The sequence below is a fragment of the Mauremys reevesii genome, linkage group 9 (assembly GCF_016161935.1).
Source record: "Mauremys reevesii isolate NIE-2019 linkage group 9, ASM1616193v1, whole genome shotgun sequence".
Classification (NCBI taxonomy): Eukaryota; Metazoa; Chordata; order Testudines; family Geoemydidae; genus Mauremys; species Mauremys reevesii.
This window is the reverse complement of record NC_052631.1, coordinates 18,426,272-18,447,201: the sequence shown is the minus strand read 5'-3', so window position 1 is coordinate 18,447,201 and position 20,930 is coordinate 18,426,272. Positions and strand designations below refer to the sequence as shown.

Genomic DNA, 20,930 nt, shown 5'->3' with positions numbered 1-20,930 from the left:
TTTTTTTCTGCACTGAATGGAGCATAAGACTGAAAATGAAATAACTCACTTCTCCTCCTCCCCCCACCCCCACTAATAACATTACACTTTGCAAATGATGATAGATTGGCAGCAGGACAGTTTCATGCTGCTCTAGTAGCCATGAAATAGAAGGTCTGTTCTATTTAAAGGCTGAGAAGCATATTTTGTGTCTGTGACACTTACCCAAAGACTGCTATGCATGCCACAGTATGTGGTTAGATTGTGCCATGGACTTTAGTACATAGGAGCTGAACTTGCAATGACAAATCCATATTACTGTGACCTACTTTTAATCCAACATAAAGCACATGGCAATTTAGTGATCAGAAATCATTTAAAGTAGATGGCTTAGGGAGCTGCTTGAAGAGAACATTACTTCACAGCCTTGCCTTTGAACTGCGGCATATTATGAATGCATTAACCGAGTGTGCTGTTATAGCACCTAATCCTGCTCCTACTGAAATCAATGGCAAAACTCCTATTGACTTAATTCAATGGCATAGGATCAGGCCTTTAGTCAGTTCCTTGCATCTACAGAATCTGTTTAAAAAATCTCATTGCTATAAATATATTGTAATCATTATTTAGGCTCTCAATTTACTACACAAGCATTATTATTGGTGAGCTCTATTTAAATACTGCTCCACAGTTAGGGAACCATTTCACATTAGTATATCCTGCAAAACTCTGGGCCTGATGCAGCTTCCACTGAAGTCAAATGCAAAATTCCCATTGACCTGAATGAGACCAGGACAGTTCCTTGACGAATTAGGAATTCTCTTGAGTACATCGTGTGCATTTTCCAATGATTTTAAAAGGAACACAACTTAAGGGCCAGATACTCAGCTAGTATAAATGGGCAGAGTCAATGGAGTGCCACTGATATACATCATCTGAGAATCGGACCTACCTGTTTCACTGTACCTTAATAACAACACTTCAGGTCATTTACTTTGAGGCAAGGACTTTGTTTTCCTCTGTTTTTGAGAGCATTTAACATATTCTTGGCACTCCAACAATCTAAATAATCAAGATATTTAGCACTTATAATCAAAACTCTTTACAAAAGTTAAGGGGGAAATTGTCAAATGTACAAAGAATGTTTAGGTTCCCAACTCTATTGACAGTCAATAAGGTCAGTGCCTTTGAAAATCCTCTCTCTAATTAACTAGGACACCCCTCTTATTAGTTTTTTATTTTCTCCATTTAACCTGGAATACAGTCTAACAAATGTCATACCTAAAATTAAAAGAAAAGAAATAAACACACAATATAAAAATACATATTTTTAAGTGCTGCAAAGCCAGTTGAAAGGCTACCACATTTTGGGCTGGAGAACACCCTGAACCCATGGAGATGAAATCCAAAGCAGTGGAAGATGTAATGTATTGCTATTATCACTCTTATGTTTGCTATGTGAGAATCCCAAATGCTAGTATGTCTCAGAGATTTCCTATACTACATGTACTAGGAATGTAAGGCTTCTAATAGAGATGGGTGCAAAACAGAACATTGCATTCAAACCCGGGAGATGTTCAGCTTTAGATCCAAACTTTGCAGCTCTATTTATACCGCACCAAAGCAAAACCACAGATTTGAACATACTAGAACTTTTCAAAGTTCATCTCTACACTCAGGGCTTGTCTATATGGTGGGGTAATGTGCACTGTGGGGGTGTCATTCCTAAAACACACAAACATCTTGTGCATTAACTGGTCTAGTGCATCCTGCTGGCACACACTAAATGTTTGTCAGCTGACTGGAAAAAGGGCAGTTTAGCCTAGTGGTCAGAGAGGGCAGCTGGCCTAGTGATCAGGGTCAAAGCCATAGACAGTAGCAAGGAGACAAAGCAAAGGTCAAACCAGAAGGCAGAAACCAGATACCAGGGCTGAGGGATGAGTCAGAATCCACAGCCAGAGCCCAGGGTCAAATTGGAGAGCAAGAATTGAAGTAAGCAGGGTATCAGGCAAGGAGGGGTTCAAGGCAGGTGCAGGACAGAGGAAAGGCAGGAGCAGCAGGAACCAGATATCACAGGAGAAGGCACAGCGGTGGGTATAAACATTGAGAAGCCAGCAAGCTGTAGCTGCTGCTGGCTTAAGAGTCAGCCTGCTGGCCTCTGCAACCAATCAGGTGGCATAGCTAAACAGGCAGCCTGCTGCAGGCAAGCTGTATTGATGAGGCTGTCTGGAGACGAGCTCTGCTGCAGGCCCTGATTCCTAACAATGTTTCATTAGCGTGCTTAATGCTGCACTATGTTAAACCACACAATAGGTAGGGGCCTACCAAATTCTATGCTGTTGCTGACAACGGTGCTGCCTTCAGAGCTGGGCAGGTGGAGAGTGGTGGCTGCTGGCGGGGAGCCCAGCTCTGAAGGCAGAGCCGTCACCAGCAGCAGCACAGAAGTACGGATGACATTGTATGGTATTGCCACCCTTACTTCTGCTTTTAGTCACCAGTCACTGCTCTCTAGTCCCCCCGCTCTGAATGTAGCAATGCAGAAGTAAGGGTGGCATGGTATGGTATTAAGTAAGGGTGGCATTGTATGGTATTGTCACCCTTACTTCTGCGCTGCTGCTGCCAGGGCACTGTCAACAGTCGCCGCTTTCCGGACACCCAGCTCTGAAGTCAGCACAGAAGTAAGGGTGGCAATACCGTGACCCCCTAAAATAACCTTGTGACCCCCTCCCCCGAAATTCCCTTTTGAGGCAGGACTCCCAATTTGAGAAACGCTGGTCTCCCCCGTGAAATCTGTATAGTATAGGGTAAAAGCACACAAAAGACCAGATTTCATAGTCCGTGATGCATTGTGCACCAGCATGGCCTTCGCCGATCAATTAATGTGCAACATGTTAGTGCCCTTTAGAAATCACACCCCCATAATGCATATTACCCCAATTGTGCAGACAAGCCCTCAGACTTTACAGGTTGGGCCCATTTCTAGTTTTACAAAGATACGATATGTAGGTACAGATTTTATATGTTACCACTTAGAATGTTCACTTGCATTAGCCCCACCAGTGGTAACAACAAAGGAGGCACTTATTCCTGATCTGGGTCTACAACAACAACTGAAGCATCTCTGCTTTGCTCCTGATACATCCCTTTTACACATCCAGCATATCCCATATAGTTCCTTGAATACTCTAATACACTGTGGATAGATTGCAGATGTGTTCGCAGCATATAAGGCATTGTAAAATGTGGAATTACCACTGCTGCCCTATGATGCCTGCTTCCACACCAGAACTAGTGCATAGGCTGGCTAGTCCAGTTAATACATCTTGCAGGATGGAGTCTGTTCATGTAAAGCACCATTCTGCCAAAAAAATCTGACATGCATTGTCATATTTTCAACTGGCTTGTTTTCAGCACATGCCAAATTTAAAAATGCATCCTGTTACATGAGCAAATCAAGGTACTGGATGCACCGTTGCCTGACCTACATTTATAAATGTTCATCTGTGCATGCAAATAGGTAAATGGAAATGCTTTGAATACAAACAAACTGGACCGTGTCTGGAAATTTGGCTTGAAAAATTGTACCTGTTGCTTTTTACAGACTACGGAAGAAGATCTGCTTAACTGCTTTAAGAAACAGAGGTCCTTTTCCAGGACACAACTGATTTCCTCCAGGAACTCTGCAACATTAACAAACTCCCTCAAACTCCTCCGTCTTGCCACCATGGCTGTCATCTCCCTCACAATGACATTGCTGCCTGCCTCAAATATCTACAAGATATGATGGGAATAGCCACGGGTACTAGGATGGCTCTCAAATAGGCTAATCTCTTCATGGGCCATCTTGAAGAAGAATTTCTGGACAAATGCATCACAAAAGCAATGATATATCTGAGATACATCAGTGATATTTTCATTCTCTGGACAGATGAGCTAAACTCCCTCGCAGATTTCTACCACAACTTCACCAACCGCCACCAATCCATCAAACTCTCTCTAGAACACTCCCACTCCAGCATCAAACACCACAATCAGATTTAATGGAACCCTACAGACAACTATATACAAGAAACCCATGGATCACCACACTCCCCTTCACAGATCCAGCAACCACCCCAAACACATCAAGAAATCTGTTATCTACAACCAGCCACTCAGATATCACAGAATATGTTCTGAAATGAAATGGGATACACACCTTAACACATTTAAAACTGTCTTAATCAAACAAGGACACTTCACTAGCGAAGAGAATGGAATGGGTCATGATATTTTGGAAATACCATATACCCTGAGATAATATGCTTCTATACAGAAAAAACAAACCCTCAGCTGCACAACCCTGATTGTCACTTACCGCATATGAGTTCCAGTGTGGGTATCATTAAACAATTAAAACCCATACTCAGTGGGGACCACATCCCGAAAGAAATCTTTCCTGAACCCCCTCTTCTCGTCTTCAAAGAGCCCCCAGCCTTGCCAAGCTCATCATCAGAAGCAAACTCCCCACAGACCAGGACACACCAACTCAAAGCAGCAGCACCACACCCTGCCAGAACAACAGATGCAAAACCTGCAGATGTATCTCCACTGCTATGATGATCAATACCCCCCACAACACACCTTTCAAGATCCAGGGGTTCTACACATGCCTATCACAACATGTGAGGTACCTCATCCAGTGTACTAAATGCCCCAATAACAACTATGTGGGTGTAACCAGACAATCACTATGCTCTTGAATGAGGTCACAGAGAAAAATGATAAAAGACAAAAACATCCTTTCACCCATGGGCAATCATTTTTCAAAAAATGATCACTCTCTATCTGACTTCTCAGTCCTAGTCCTCAAAGGAAACCTGAAAAACACCTTCAAAAGACAAACCTGAGAGCTTAAATTCATAACTTTGCTAAACACTAAAAATCAAGATTTTAATAAAGACACTGGATTTATGGCTTATTATAACAACCTGTAACACCAAGCCCATTTTTGTCCTATGACTGCAGATGTATGAATGGGCCACTTCACCTTGAATAGTCCCTTAGAATGTGTGTAAACTTACTTATGCTAAATGATCTGTTCTACCTTCGATTTAGCGTGACACTGAGAGTATCTTTCCCAGACCTGAAGAGCTGTGTAGCTGGAAAGCTTGAAGTTAATCCAATAAAAGTTATTACCTCACCCACATTGTCTCATTAGAGACTTTCATAGTCTTATAACTCAACAACAATTTTGTTTTTAGGCTGACATTTTGCATTTTGGTACTGTCTGTTAGTCAGAGCTTGGTCCAGCTACCAATAGAATTAATGCCATAACTCTCATTGACCTCAACAGCAGCAAGATCACAGTCCATTAGTGTTCAAATTGAGAAGGTTTTCTAAAGTGATTATACACATATTCCTCACCATTGCTCGTTGAAAAATGGGAGGGAAACTGAAAAAAGACTGAAAGTCTAGTGGGTGCTTTTGAGTGATTATAATTAGAGCCTTAGATGTTTTCAGTGAAGGCTGCCTAGCTAGCAAAGAATAGGCATCACTTGCCCTGTTTACAGTCAGATACCGTAGCATCTTTACATGCCAGATTTCTATGACTGACTATTATACCCATTAGACAGACACAATTAGTGATTTAATATTTTATTGGATCAACTTCCACTGGTGAGATAGACCTGAAGAATGGCTCTGTGTAAGCTTTGAAAGCTCACCAACAGCAGTTGGGTCTAATAAAAAATATCTCTGTAGTATCCTGGGGCTGACACAGCTACTATACTATTATGCCCATTTTCAGACATAACCAAGCTTTATGGGATACTGCAGACAAACATAGTAAAATTACATCAGAGAAAAATCCATGCTGTCTAAAATCTAGAAAAATGCAGGGATTGTGCATATTTTTAGTGATGTTGTCAGGAAGATTTTTAGGATGCCCATGCACAGCAGTCCTAATAATATGAGAGAAACATAGTGACAGGCTTTCCAAAGAGCTCAGGGACAACATTTTAAGTGCTCTTCAACCATAACTAGAGCCAGATTTTCAAAAGACTTCAGCTCACATCTAGGCACAAAAATAAGGGTCAGATTTTTAGAAGTGTTCCCATTGTGACATGAGGCTGGGATTTCTAAGAGCTCAGCATGGTGTGTACCTATCCAGGATGAGACCTATTATGGGAACTGATTACACCACATCTTCTACTGCAGGGTTTTTACACCTTCCTTTGAAGCATCTGATGGTATTCACTATCAGAGGCGGGATACTGGTCTAGATGGGTCTCAAATCTGGTCCAGTGTGGCAATTCCTATGTTCCTATGCAAATCGGGTCCTTAGGTCTCCAAAGAAAAGAGTAAGAACCACTAGGTTAAAAAAATGGTTTCTTGATGAGGATTTAGGAACATAGGGCTAGAAGACACACACGGCCATCAAGTCCGGTCCCCCACTTTCGCAGGCAACCCAGTCATATCATCCCTTTCATAAACTTGTCGAGGTCCATCTTAAAACTAGTTAGGCTGTTTGATTTACATGTTATACTACAAATATGCTGGTGTGGCTGTTTCTGTTTGTTTGTTTGTGTGTGTGTTTTAAACAGACCAAATAAATGAATACAAGTAAGTCCTGAATAGCTGAACCCCAATTATCCAAAATTCCTTATAGCAAATAATAATGAAGAAAATAGCTGGCAAAATTTAATTAAAAAAAAAACACTTGCACAGCCTACCAGGTAAACAATCTCACCTCTAGTACAATTACTTCTATAGTAGATTTGTTTCACTTTAAATTATTTATGTTCAAATACCATTAACTGATCCTGCAGTTCCTCTGCACATAAAATACCCACTAACTTCAGTGTAGCTACAAAACTTCTATTAAGGTGAAACTGGGAAAAACAAGAGAACAACCCTGTTCATAAATAAACTCTTATTGCCTACTCCACATCTGGGCACAGATCAGGAACCTCAGGAAGAGTGATCCATATTCATGCCAAACTCCAATCCTTACAAACCAAATTCACTAGAGTGGATCTCTCTTTGGAAAGGGTGCTACATTATATGCTATACATATATAGTTAGGTGAGCGGGATTTTCCTGTGAAATTGGTGGAAGGACATGGGAGGATTTGACCCTTAGTTACACTAAAATGTTTCTTTAGAACTAACAGAATATGTGAAATGCTCTAAGAATATTTAAAGAACTTTACTACTAGGAAAAGAAGGTAAATTTAAAAAGTGAGGTGACAACTATTATCTTCAAAATGCAATGCATGATTCTGAACTGTTGACATGTTTTATGTATCATTGTGCTCTGCTATTTTACAATAATGTATTTATTATTAATTAATTATTATTATTTGGAGAACCCAACATCCTGATTCTGCATACGGCTTCTTTGTAGTATCTAGGCATAATTTCAGTTTACACTGGGACTATTAACATTCCCAGATATAGGCCTGACCCACTGAAGTCCTTGGGAGTTTACCCAATAGAATGATCTGCGGGGAACTCTGTGAGAAGACCCTTACAGGGCTTTCCTCCCCTTTGACCTTCCTCCCACCAATTTTCCCTGGGAAGGAATTATTTCAGTCTTTGTTTTGAAAACCACCACAATAACCGTCAATTTGATCAAAAAATGGGGAACATGACCTACTACTCTCACCACAGCAAAAGGCAAGTAACCAACAAAATTTCATTCCTACAGTTGTCCTCCTGATGCAATCCATGCACAGACAGAAGATTAAATGGAGCTACTGACTCTTGCAGGGTGATAAATATGCCCCCCGCCACACACACACACACACACACACACACAAATAAACACAGTGTTTAATTAAATGAAAGTAAAAAAACATGTAAGAGAGAAAGAAAATGTTGAGCTCCTTAAAGGGTTCTACAAACGAAGATAAGCCAATAAAAAAAACTATATCAAAAATCAATTGACAGTGTCCCTTTAATTTCACAACTTCTGGAAAAAATAAGGTAATAAAAATACTAATACGGTATTTTCAAATATTTAAATAGCAGCCATTATGTGATGAACTTGGCTAGCTAATAAACATCCTGATATTAGGCCTCAACCCCCAAAGGCTGGCTGAATGCACCAATTTTAACTTTCCTAAAATCAATTCAGTTATTTCAGTACAAGTGTGTGTAAATACTCATATTTCAGAATAAAAATGGCTAAAGTCAATTTGACTAATGCTGGTCTGTTGGTAAGCAATTTAATTCAAATGGTACAAGTTTGTATGCAGACCTGCCCTTTCTCCTTATACAGGCAAAACTCCATTTGACTTCAGCTGGGCACACTGAACCCAAAACTGCATCACCGAAGTCAATGACTTCAGTGGGAGCAGGATGATGCCCACTGTGGATATCCAGTATAAGGGTCTGTTCCAAACCACACTGAGGTGAATAGGGTTATTTCCACTGATTTAAACTGGCTCTCAGTCAGGCCCTAGTTGCATAAGCCAGGGTGGAATAGCAGGAATAGCTATGTGAAGAAATTCTCACTACCTAAAAAATCCTATTTTCAGGGAAAATAAAATCATTTCCAGTCTTGCCTCAAACATACCTGAAACCAGAAGACAGAAAAGTATCATTTTACTTCAAGGAGCTGATTTTGTGTGTGGAAAAGTAGTGAATCTGTGTATTCAGCAAATTCACAGTAACTCATATTTTTCCATGGGAAAAATGTGGTCATTTTCACTACAAAAATCTCATAGCTATAGGGAAGTGTCACTTAGGAACAAATTTGGGAATACTCCCAAGAGGGTTATTTTTATCGTTTTAACACTCTCAGAATGAAAATACGAAAATTCACAGAGCTCTGATTGTTCCAACAATATAAGCAACTCCATGTTAGAAAAGCAGATGACGACTCTGGACAAACTGCAATTCTGCAACATTTTCACACTTGTCAGGTGCTTGAAGGAAGCTGGACTTTGGCCATAAACCTCACGATAGCTAAGGAATGGAGAAAACCAGTACACCTACACACAGAAGGCCACATTTTGTACACCCTATTCATGCAAACAGTCCCACCTACTGTCAATGTGGCTACTTTCTTGAGCAAGCTCTAATTTTACATATCACTCATGAGTTACTGCTTACGTGCAGGTTTCAGAGTAGCAGCCGTGTTAGTCTGTATCTGCAAAAAGAACAGGAGTACTTGTGGCACCTTAGAGACTAACACATTTATTTCAGCATGAGCTTTCGTGAGCTACAGCTCACTTCTTCAGATGCATAGAATGGAACACACAGACAGGAGATATTTATACATACAGAGAACATGAAAAGGTGGAAGTATGCATACCAGCAGGAAGAGTCTAATCAATTGAGATGAGCTATCATCAGCAGGAGACACAATTAATTCAGGCCTAAACAGAGACTGGGAATGGTTGGGTCATTACACTAATTGAATCTATTTTCCTATGTTAAGTTCTCCTCACACCTTCTATGGGTCATCTTAATTATCACTTCAAAAGTTTTTTTTCTCCTGCTGATGATAGCTCATCTCAATTGATTAGACTCTTCCTGTTGGTATGCATACTTCCACCTTTTCATGTTCTCTGTATGTATAAATATCTCCTGTCTGTGTGTTCCATTCTATGCATCCGAAGAAGTGAGCTGTAGCTCACGAAAGCTCATGCTGAAATAAATGTGTTAGTCTCTAAGGTGCCACAAGTACTCCTGTTCTTTTTGCTTACATGCAGTAGTGCTTGAAAAATCTATGGCAGTTCAGGAGGACATTTTGTAGTGAATTTTGTGTGCCACTGACTTAAATGTTTATAGCTAACAATACTGACCATTATTGTACATTTCTAGCTCAAAATTAAATGAACTGCAATCACAAAATAAAATAAAGAAAGAAATAATAAAATCATACAACATTTGTTCAAAGTGTTTTGACATAATCTTGAATTGAAAAGGCTGTGTTCTAGAAACCAACTCCATTGAAATCCTTTGCAAACGACCCCTTTGAAATACCGAATATACTCGTTCATTAGCCCGTTCGTTTATAAGCTGAGCCCGCAAGATGGACAGGTAAAAATAGCAAAAACTGTATGACCCTTTCATAAGCCGACCCTATATTTCAGGGGTTGGAAAACTTTGGCTCCCGGCCCATCAGAGTAAGCCACTGGCGGGTCGGGACGTTTTGTTTACCTGGAGCACATCACTCCAGGTAAACAAAACAACAGTGTATTAGATATTCAGTTCAATTATTCCATAGAGCAGGGGTTGGCAACCTTTCAGAAGTGGTGTGCCAAGTCTTAATTTATTCGCAGTCATTTAAGGTTTCGCGTGCCAGTAATACATTTTACATTTACAGGGGCCGGCGGATGGAACCCCAGACTGGCAGCAGGCTGAGCGGATCCCAGGCCAGCAGTGGGCTGAGCGGGGCTCAGCCCACTGCCAGTCTGGTGTTCCGTCCATCCAGGCTGGCAGCGGGCTGAGCGGGGCCGGCGGCGGGGACACCAGGCTGGCGGCAGCATGCCACAGTAAATCAGTTTACGTGCCACCTTTGGCACACGTGCCATAGATTGCCAACCCCTGCCATAGTTTAAAATCATCAAATTTTGGTGTAGACCCATTTCTAAGCCAAACCCCGCTCTTTGATGCATCACCTTTTTACCAAAAATATTTGGCTTATGAACGAGTATCTACGGAATTCACCTAACTACAACACACATTTATTGGCTTACAAGGACAGCCTTTTAGAGAAGGAATTCTCTACTGAACTCAGATTTTGCATTAGGAGAAGAGTATTCATACCATTAGAAATAAACACTTTCTATTCTGTTGATGCAGTAGGAGACACCTTTTATTTCCCAGGCTCAAACACTTCTTTTTAAGCGGGATTTTCTTTATAAGAATTGTATGAAAAGTCCTAGGAAATGGGGAGGAACTCTGACATTTAGTTATCTTCCCTTTCTAGCTATACATTTATTATAAGCTATGACTGTGACTTACCTGGACTTTTTTCGCTTTCACCTGTAGGAAGAATTTCAATATAGTAAATTAGTGAATAAAAATAACCGTATGATGAATGTTCTACCACAAGATTCTGAGCATCAGCACATACATTAACCTGATGTCAACTACTTGTCAATACAATAATGAATTAAGCTAAAAAAATTATTTTTATTTAAAATATTGTTCCATTAAAAATCACTTATCTGAATGTGGATAATTTTATTTTATTTCATTCCTTCCAAATAGTATCAATTTTATGAATAATACTGCTAATAATGATAAATAATCCCTATTAATTAGGTTCACTCAGGCTGACGGATATGAATAGTCTCCCTTCACAGATCAGATATGACAGATCCACATTTGTTTTCTGAAGTGGACAGTAATTTTACCATCCACCCATCCACAGCTTATCACAATAAAATAAAATAAGAATAATCATATTACACATTAGATATCACAGTTAAATATTCTGAACACTTCCACAGATATTCTCCCCCAACTGATTTCAAAGAGTTTATAATGCACAGAAAATAAGTTTCCTACACAATAAAAAATATAACTCAATATAAGCCAAAAAATTCTCTTTTAATACAAAATTCCATTCTCATAGAATAAATTTATTTCCACTGAATAAATAGATTCCCTCACCATTTGCAGGTGAAATTGATACCTCTATTTAAGTCAAGATGCTCTTGCCTTTTGTAGTTTAAATAAAATATAAATATTATTTATAACGATTGGCTTACACTTTGATATGATTTATGAACACTCAGGTTTTGCCCCCCCCCCCCAAATGTATACAGCACCAGTCACACCAGGGATTGTACTTTAACCTGACATATCATACTCCATGTTCTGCATGCTGCAGCATTATCAATGGAATTATAATGATTATCATCAGAAGGATCTGGCCTTGCACTTTGATGTTTATTTTTTTGTAAATACTGGCATGCTTTTCTAATATCCATTAAAAACAGATTAGTGCTGAATGCAGTAATAATGAAACCCAACATCAATACTATAGAAGGATCTGGTAAGTTGGAAGTTCATAACATTAACCAATAATATGGAGGTGATGCAAAGATTTACAGACTTTTGAAGCAGTCCCCTCACCCACCCCCGCCCCGTATTATCTCTAAGGTCCAGAGGGCTACTATTGATTCACAGAAAATGTTTTCTACTTCCTCCACATTGCTCTCAGAGACAGACAGAAAGCCTGTACTGTGCATACCTGCCAAACCTATAATTAGGGCCATCTGGGGAGAACATCCACCTTTTAACTCCACTGGACTACAATGTGCTGGGTGGAATAATTTTGTTACACAAGAGAAAGGGAAGCAGCCTTTCCTGACCAAGACATCTGGCATGGGTGTGGCACATCAGTCCATGCAAACATAGGCTCTCTTTCCTCATCCAATCCAAAAAGTTGCAATTTACGAATGGACATGTAGTCCCATAACAAATGCCCAAAGGGACAAGAACATTAGATACAGGGTTTGGGTTTTTTTTATACAGTGGAAACATTTTTCAATTTACCTTGATAAACTGCCACGATTGTTGTTTTTATTAACACAAAATATATTTTGATTTGATATTTATATATAAAATTCATTATTTGAGATTTTTAGGAGAGGGCCTCAGCGACGTAACTGCACGGCTAAGGAGCTGACATTCACATTCCCATTTAATTTGTTCCCTAGCTTGATGTAAGGCATTAGTGATGTCTGGTGAATTACATTCAACGTAACGATTTCATGCTATTAAGGACACACTCAGGAGTCCAAGCGGAAAGTACCGGACGGGTGGCACAACTCAGCTGCAGCTTTTGCTGCGATCGCTGGAGTTCCGGCGCCATCTACTGGCCACATTGGGTAACGCCCACAACAAAGCCTTCCCTCGGCCTTTTCTGTGTGTGTCAATCCAGATCTACCAGGAACAAGATACCAGCTAGTACCTTAAAAGAAAAATCCGTTTTTCTTTGGTTTCGCTCAGATCTAAGTGGGTTGTAAACTGGGTGACGCGGCAAGTCTATTTTGCAGCATCATTTTAATGACACACATTTTGTAAAATCAGTCTAACCCCCCTAGTTGTTCTGATTGCAGTCAGCTATTGAGCCTGAATTTCCCATATTGTTTCAGTCTTTTCCAAACGAGAGGAGAGAACATTCCAAGTGCAATTTTATCAAATACTCAAATTTACATCCAAGCCTTTCTCCAATCTCTACTCATTTCCTCATATAATTGATGTGAATTTAAACACTGAAAAGTTGTAATACTAATGCCTTATTTTCTCCTAGGTTGTAGCAGAACATAGATTCTACTAGCAATATTAGTAGAAGAAATTGGGTTAATTCTGCTGCTTATTTTTAAATAGAAGAAACTCTGACATAGTTACAGTGCAATGTGGAAGAAAAACAGGTTTCAAATCGGATTTTTTAAAGTCCTAAGTGGTACTGTGGCAGAAGTTGTACAGATTTTTTCCCCCTGTTTACATCACAGTGCACTGAACAGTGATTAATAAAATAGCTTTCAGGATTAAGGTGGGAGAAGTAATCATCGGTAGGGGGAGGGTAAGCTGAAATTTTAGGTTCAAGCTTTGTATCCTCTATATATCTATATGTATTTTTTTCAAAACTTTTTATTAGGAAAGCTATACCAGACGCATCACTGTACAATGAATGATTAAACATTACCTTTACAATTTATATTCACTTGAAATTACAGAATAAATATATGCACATTATTGTTTGTATTTGTGTGTGCGTGTGAGAGAGAGAAAACATTAAAAGTGCTTCCTACAAAGCCGTTAGTGATAGGTACCCAGTAATTTTTTTTATTTTTATTGTATATTTGCATGGGTTTGTTTTAATAAGAAAGTGCGGATGTCCTCCAAAAACTCATGGCGTCATGAAGTGTCATTGATCATCCCTAGGTGTGTGTGCGTGCGCCACGTGGTTACATCCAATGGGCTTCTTCCTTTCGGATGACTTCACACTGGATATGGAATCCCCCCCTCCAGGAGGAGAGGAGGGGAAGGGCGAGCGGAACGGAAGGGGAGCCGATCGGAGTGGCTGGGGACCCGACTGGCGGCTGGGGTGGGGAGCTGTGTGGACGCGTCTACATGTGTGTGCATGTGAAAGAGAGAGACAAGAGTGAGAGAACATTCGAACAAGACCCCCCCGCCCCTCCCCCTTGCAGTTTCCAGGCATGCAGCAAACTGCATTTGATTGTTTTAAATAAATGTACAGGATCTGTGCCATGATGGGCAAGAAGAAAGCAAGCCACAAAATGCCATCTCCCCCTAACCCCAGGAGAAAAAAAAAAGAAAGTAAAAAGTTTACTGCAACGGAAAAAAAAGAGACATAGAATTTACTTAGGATCAATACAAAGATCCCCGTAGTAATAATAATAATAATTAATAATAATAATAATATACCTTAGACATGGCACAGTCAAAGTCTCAGTTTCAGTATAAAAAATAATGATTAACATCTGCTGGCAAGTCTGCGAAGGCACTTCATTGATTAATGATCTGAGAACGGCCCTTCCTCCAAACACACACCACTGGTGGGGGAGAGCACACAGCTGTATTCTCTATTCTCATCATGCGCTTGCACGGGGGCTGGAGAAGGGGGGCCGGGGGCGCTACTGGCGGGCCGGGGCAAAGCTATCGGGTCAGAACCTATAGGTTGTCTTCTCCAGAACTTCGAGGTAATCCGGCTTGGTTTGGAGTTTGGCCCTTAACTCGAGGTATTCGCTGGGGGGGGGTTGGTCTGTGAAGCCCTTGCCGGCCGAGAAGAGAAGCGTTTCCTTCAGCCTGGCGTCCTGCTGCAGGTCCGGGTACTGCATGCCCGGCGGGTGCACGTGCAGTTCCTTTAACTTGGGCACCGTGCCGTACAGGCAGTCCACGAAGCCCACCGTGCAGGGCAGCGGCGGCCGCTCTCTGTCCAGCCCGGCGCCGGCCGGCGGGAAGAGCAACACCCCGCCGTTCTTCTCGTGGGGGAAGCCGGGCGGCGCCGGCGCCAGCGCCAGCTCCCCGGCCAGCGCCAGCCCGCCGCCGCCGGCCGGGTGGTGGTGGTGCGGGTGGGCGGCGGCCACGATGGTGTTGAGCTGGGAGCTGGACACGGCCAGGCTCCACTCCTGCTCCTTCTCCAGCAAGGTCCGGTAGTGGGTGCTGCTCTCCTGGCGGCCGGGCTCGGCGAACGGCTCCCCCGCCCCGCCTCCCCCCGGGCGCTCGCCGGCCTCGCCGCCGCCCTCCTCCCGCTCCGCCTCCTCCTCCCGCGGCTTGTAGATGGGGTTGTTGCACATGTGGGTCACCGGGTGGGGGATGTAGTCGTAGACGTGCCCCACGGGGTGCGCCTTCTCCGGCGAGCCGCCCCCGCCGCCGCCGCCCGCCACGCGGCCGCCCTCCTCGAAGAAGCGGTGGCACTGCATGTGGATGCCGCCCAGGTCCCCCGCCTCCGGCCGCTTGCTGCGGAAGGGCAGTTTCTTGCGCCGCCGGCGCAGCACGAAGGCGAAGAGCCCCGCGGCGATGAAGACGGCCGAGAAGAAGAGGACCAGCAGGCTGAGGATGAGCACGGAGAGCGGCACGGCGGCGGCGCCGGCCGGGGAGAGCTCGTAGGCCGAGGGGCTGCTGGGGCTGGGCTTGCCTCCTGGCGGGGCGGGCGAGGCGGCCGCCGCCTGCAGCAGCTCCGGGCACAGCGCCTCCAGCTCCACCGAGCGCACGTCCCGGCGGGTGAGGTTCTCCGGGCTGGCGCACAGCACGTCCCCCACCACGATGACCGAGCTGATGGTCTCGATCCACTGCTTGAGCGGCACCAGGTCGCAGGTGCAGTCCCAGGGGTTGAGCTTGAGGTCGATCTGCACGATGGCGTGGAGGTGCTCCAGCACCCCGGCCACGGGCAGGTAGAGGAAGTGGTTGTTCCTCAGGTTGAGCCTGGCCAGGGAGGTGCCTGCAAAGGCATCGGTGGGCAGGGTCCGCAGCAGGTTGTCGTTGAGGAAGAGCAGCTTCAGATTGGGCATGAGGCTGAAGGCTGCGGGCTGGATCTCCCTGATCAGGTTGTACTCGAAGTACAGGTAATGCAAGCTCTGCAAGCCCCTGAACATGCCCGGAGTCAGCCTCTCGATGTCATTGCCGTTCAGGTACAGGCTCTTCAGGTTAGGCAGGTTAATAAAAGCCCCGTCCTGCACGTAGGAGATACGGTTGTTCCCAAGGTGTAAGAGATCCAAGGAAGAAAAATTCCAGAAATCCGAGCGGTAGATTTTCTGTATCAAATTGCCGCTCAGGTACAACTTCTTGGCGTTCAGGGGCCTGGGCAGGAGCTCGGAGATGTTGTGAAATCCTCTCTCCTTGCAATTGACTGTCAGGCCCAAGTCGTTGATGTGCAAACTACAAGAGCACCCAGTAGGGCATATGATGGGGATCGGGGGCCTTGTCTGATATGCAGCTATAGGAGGCTGGTTTGGCCCAGGATACAGGCCTCGGGATGTAGGGGGAGGTTTGGGCACTCTGGGCTGCTTGGTGGGTTTGGGCTGCTTATTGGATGTTTTGTACTCAACAGAGGAAGCAGTGAAATGGAAGGAGGATAGCATGGAGGAAGGCTTAGTAGGCCATGCGTTCTCCTTGCTAGATGACAACTGAGGAATCCCCAGACTGGCCTCGACTTCAGAGTCAGACAGCATGGGGCAGAGTTTACTCCTTTTGATTTCCCTCAGGTCCTTACCATGGAAGTGGAAGGGGGTCTCACAGGTTATGTCTCCCACAAGGGCAGTGTAAGGTATGCGCTCCAGCCAACTTTTCAGTTGCACAATCTCACAGGTACAGTTCCAAGGGTTCTCCTCCAGCTGGATTTCCATCAGACTCCTGCCAATATGGTCCAGCATCCCTCGATAGGAAAGGACTTTTAACCTGTTTCCCCGCAAGTCCAAATGAGTTAAGGACACAGATTTAAATAGGTTGGTGGGAAGCATGGGGATAAGGTTGTCATTTAAGATCAAGACTCTTAGTTTGCTCAGATTTCGAAATGCCCCACTTTCAATCCGTTTAATGACATTATAATCTGCCTGCAGATATTCCAGACTTTCCAAACCCAGGAAAGTGTCGTTTCTGAAAATGTCTAATTTATTCTCGTGCAGGTACAATCGCTTCAGAACTTTGAGCCCATTAAAGGCTCCTGTCTGAATGTCCTGCAGTGCATTGTTCCCAAGGTTAATAGACACAGCATTGTTCAAATGAAGAAAACTGTTAGTGTATAATTTCCTCATGGAATTCCTCTGCAGATAAAGTTTAAAAGGTCTTGACCACGACTCCGTTATCTGACTAATATTTATAAATCCTTTATTGTCGCAATGTATATGGAAAAGGCTCTCTTTTACTTCACAGTAACATGGATCAAAGCAGGGCTCGTCAATTTCCTCTGAGTCCTCTATCAAGGGAATTGGTGTAGTCCATGCTAGAGCAATTGTGCTTAGAAGAATTACCCACAACATCCTTCCTTTATGGAGAGTCTCTGCCGTGGGAGGTTTCATCATTTGTGGCTGATTACAAAACTGTAACAAATAAAAATGCAGAATTTTAGTATTTAGTCATGTCACTTCTTAATAAACTCCATTCTTGCTAGACTTTTATTAGGCTCCTGGAAAGTTCAGCAATTGTTGGGTAGACTTCAAAACAAACTCTAGCAGTGCTTGATGTTCAAGGCTGGTTTCAGACTTAAGAGCTATGGAAATCTCTAATCATAAGATGCCATATTTTCCCTTCCCATATGATATTTAGTAAATGGCATCTATAATGAAAATAGCATGCACATACCATATAGCAAATGAACATATAGTCTGAGCGTATTGCATATATACATATTTTTCACCACATGACCAGTGTTTAGAAAAACAATTATTTGCAGCTTACCTCTGTGCACATCATAACCTGCATTGATTACAGGAGAAAATACCAGTGGATATCTTTCACCAGCATCATACTACATCCTTTATATATGCATACACACACAAAAAAACCCTCCCAAAGTTGCTAGATTGCAATGGTCGGATATTCAATGCACCAGCTCAGTATATTCTATATGTAAGTTTGCAGGAATGTGCAGGGTTTGTAAATGTCCCTGATCTAACAGTTTCCTTTAGAAATTCTCACGGTGTCTTTAATAATGCTTAACAACCGTGATTTAAAATAAAACCTCCCCCTTCCAGACACACTGATGGATTAATGCTACTGGTATATTATCAGATAAATACATACTACATATTAGTCATTTTAGCTGATTAAAGCATTTAGAGATGATTAATCTTTCTAAAGCACATGCCCATGCGATCACCAGATCTAAGGCGAAGTGACAGCTAAAGAAGCATTTCGCACTGAAATGCTTAGGCTGGTTTGGATTATGATATTTTGCGCCCCCAGGACCAACCAAGAGACCCGGTTAAAAAGCTGAAAGTGGAAGAAAAATATCTTGATAAATTATCTATCCTACTGTCTACCTTTCAAAAAAAAAAAGACACCATTCTTCTCCAATCAGAGGAAACAAATACTGTTCTAATGAGATGCAGCTCCCCAAGATACAGTTTTCCCCTTCCTTTTGCTAGATATTTCAAATGTTTGGGGATAAATAAACGTTAATGGTTATGCTAATAATAATGATGGTGATGCAGCCCTTCTTGAGTCAGTGAAATATCAAATTGAAATTGTTCCGAAGGATCGTTGATTTTAGTCCTAATTTATCAATAAAAATGACCTTTTTCTTTGCCTTTCCAATGTACAGCTAGAGAATTCTCCCCCACCTCCCTTCCCCGCACAAACTTAAAATCGGAAAGACGCATTTAGGGAGAGAAATGGGAAAGGGATACAAAGCCTTAGGATCAACTTGCCAATGAAACCCCCAGCTGTAGGAAAGGGGAGATGGGAGAAAAGAGAAATACCCTGTGCAATTAAAGCCATGATCTAATAGGGAAGAAGGGGGGGAGAGAGAGAGAGAGAGAGAGAAAGGAGAGCTATATTGCAGTACCCGTCAGTCCTATCTGTCTCTTTTGCAAAATAGCGACTTAAGTTCTTCCTGTTCTGCAAGGGCTATAATAAAAATGATGTGGGGGCGGGGGGAGACAATGGGGGGCGTCTTTGAAGCCAGGCAGAAAGAAGAGGATCCAGAACGCTTGTACTTACCGGTTTGCAGGAGAGATTTTAGCACATCTGAAAATAAATAAATAAATACAATTTTAAAAAGCTCGAGTTTAAGGATTGCTGGTTTCACTCTGTCTCTTTCTGTCTCTCTCTCTCTCTCTATACTCCTGCTGAGGCTGAGGCAAAAGGAAAAAAAAAAAGGCAAGCAAGCCTGAAACGTGCTGGGAATGCAATGAGCTCCTCAATGAGCTTCTTTAGGATGCAGAGCCGCTGTTTGGCACACTCAATGGAGGAGGGAGGAGAAGGGGGCTGCTGCAGGCTCCCAGCTCTGGGGCTGCTGCTTTCTCTGGGCACCAGCAGCACATCGTTGGGAGGGAGAGGGAGGGAGGCTCAATCACAGCGGAGACTCTCGGGCTTCTCTCTCTTTCTCTCCGTGTGTGTGTGTGTGTGTGTGTGTGGTGGTGTTGCCCTGGATCAGGCTTTTCCACGTCATGAAAATGAGCTTCAAGAAGGGGAACAAATGAAGGGGGCGCGCTTGGCACCAGGTCGGGGGCGCGCATTTGGGAAGCCCTGACTGTACAGTTTTGTTTTTTTTTCGGGGGGGGGATGGTAAGGTGGGGTGGGGGAGGAGTGGGAAATAGACTGGGGAAAGCCTAGAAGAATGAGGAAGGAAGGAAGGAAGGAGCAGCCTCCAGAAACGAGCCACAGTCCCCTCACCCCAACTCTCAAGGAAAAAGATCCCCCGACTGCCAACTGCAAATTCCAGCAAGACGCTCGTGCCGCGGCTAGATCATTGGGGGAAATGTATCTCTGGCCAGCTGCCCCCCAGATAGGTTCCTCTCCGCGCACAGACACTGCTGCAAAACCAATAGATTAGTTGATGCGGAGCCGTAGGTAGCCGCTCTCCATCATCACACCTGGGTGTCCCAACGTGAGAGCTCGGGAAGCCTCAGCCTGGGTGACTTGAACAAGGTGGTTCCTCTCTCCTCGCATTCCCTCGCTCTCTTTGATCCCTTTGCACCACGAGCGCCCCTTTTTTTGATTGTTGTGCTGCAGCTCGAGCCTTCAATCTTCCCCAGGATCCAACAGCCTCCTGTTCGCTTCCAGCTTTAAAAGGAGGCAAAGCAAATCGCTGGGAAGAGACCCGGAATCACTTGGGTAACAACGGCACATTTTGCATTCTGTCACCGAGCAAGGCATCAAAAGCGAAGAGGAGGATTTAACTCCTTAACCGCCGCACGATTTTTCGGTCTGGCTTTGTGTGTGTGGCGTGTGCCCGAGAAGAAAACCATGCCCGATGCTGACTGGATCCGGGAAGAGAATACAACTCAGCTGACATCTTTTCACGACAGAGGCAGCAAGAAGGTAATACAGTTTTGTTGAGAAACCGGGGCGAAGGAAAGTGACACTGTGTGGGCGGGAGTAGATTATTTGTTAGTGAAGAGCTGCCAGCCGGTAGCAGATCACTGGAGGGAGCGCCTTGCAGCTGAGACTCGAGAGTCTGTCCAAATTTACCCTTGGCTTAAATTTAGCTGGCAAGATCCGTTGTCAGGGCGAAGTTTTTTTAAGCAACAGAGGGGCTATTGGGTCAGTAATACACGTCTCAATCCCTGTCTGTGCATTTCAAAACTCAAATTCAGATTTTTGTTCAGCGCTGGGCAACGTTGTTCGTGTAGGGAGATTCAATACGCTCCGTACGCTTTATTGAACAGGCTGATTTTTTTTTCACTACGACATGCATGGCAGACACACTCTACATTCACCAGGAAAGGGGTTCGCTCCCTAACTTTAAATGGACGTGGCATTCTGGCCTCCACCACCCCACCTCTGCTGGGAGCTGCAAGCGAGCCTCCAAGCAGG

At 43.4% G+C, this 20,930-nt stretch overlaps 1 protein-coding gene and 1 long non-coding RNA gene across 3 annotated transcripts in view; one reads left to right on the top strand and one right to left on the bottom strand.

The window, feature by feature from the left end:
* Window positions 1-13,357: 13,357 nt before the first annotated feature.
* SLITRK3 (SLIT and NTRK like family member 3) lies at window positions 13,358-20,160 on the bottom strand. 2 transcript variants are annotated; one of them, XM_039488208.1, is made up of 4 exons: window positions 19,988-20,160; window positions 19,113-19,139; window positions 14,379-17,491; window positions 13,358-14,059 (listed from the first exon to the last, which is right to left on the bottom strand). In XM_039488208.1, exon 3 carries the CDS (start codon window positions 17,471-17,473, stop codon window positions 14,618-14,620), a length of 2,856 nt encoding a protein of 951 aa, XP_039344142.1. In that variant the 5' UTR covers window positions 17,474-17,491; window positions 19,113-19,139; window positions 19,988-20,160; the 3' UTR covers window positions 13,358-14,059; window positions 14,379-14,617. The 2 variants fall into 2 exon arrangements, with proteins under 2 accessions (XP_039344142.1, XP_039344143.1); XM_039488209.1 differs by lacking the exon at window positions 19,988-20,160 and having other exon boundaries at window positions 19,113-19,218.
* A 30-nt stretch (window positions 20,161-20,190) lies between these two features.
* Window positions 20,191-20,930, top strand: part of LOC120371854 — a 57,432-nt gene continuing 56,692 nt past the window's right edge. Inside the window, exon 1 of the long non-coding RNA XR_005584615.1 lies at window positions 20,191-20,435. This is a non-coding gene — a long non-coding RNA (uncharacterized LOC120371854). The remainder of the gene's footprint in view (window positions 20,436-20,930) is intronic.

Excerpts from the sequence above, each read along its gene's own strand:
- SLITRK3 (XM_039488208.1), bottom strand. The coding sequence starts at position 17,473 with ATGATGAAACCTCCCACGGCAGAGACTCTCCATAAAGGAAGGATGTTG.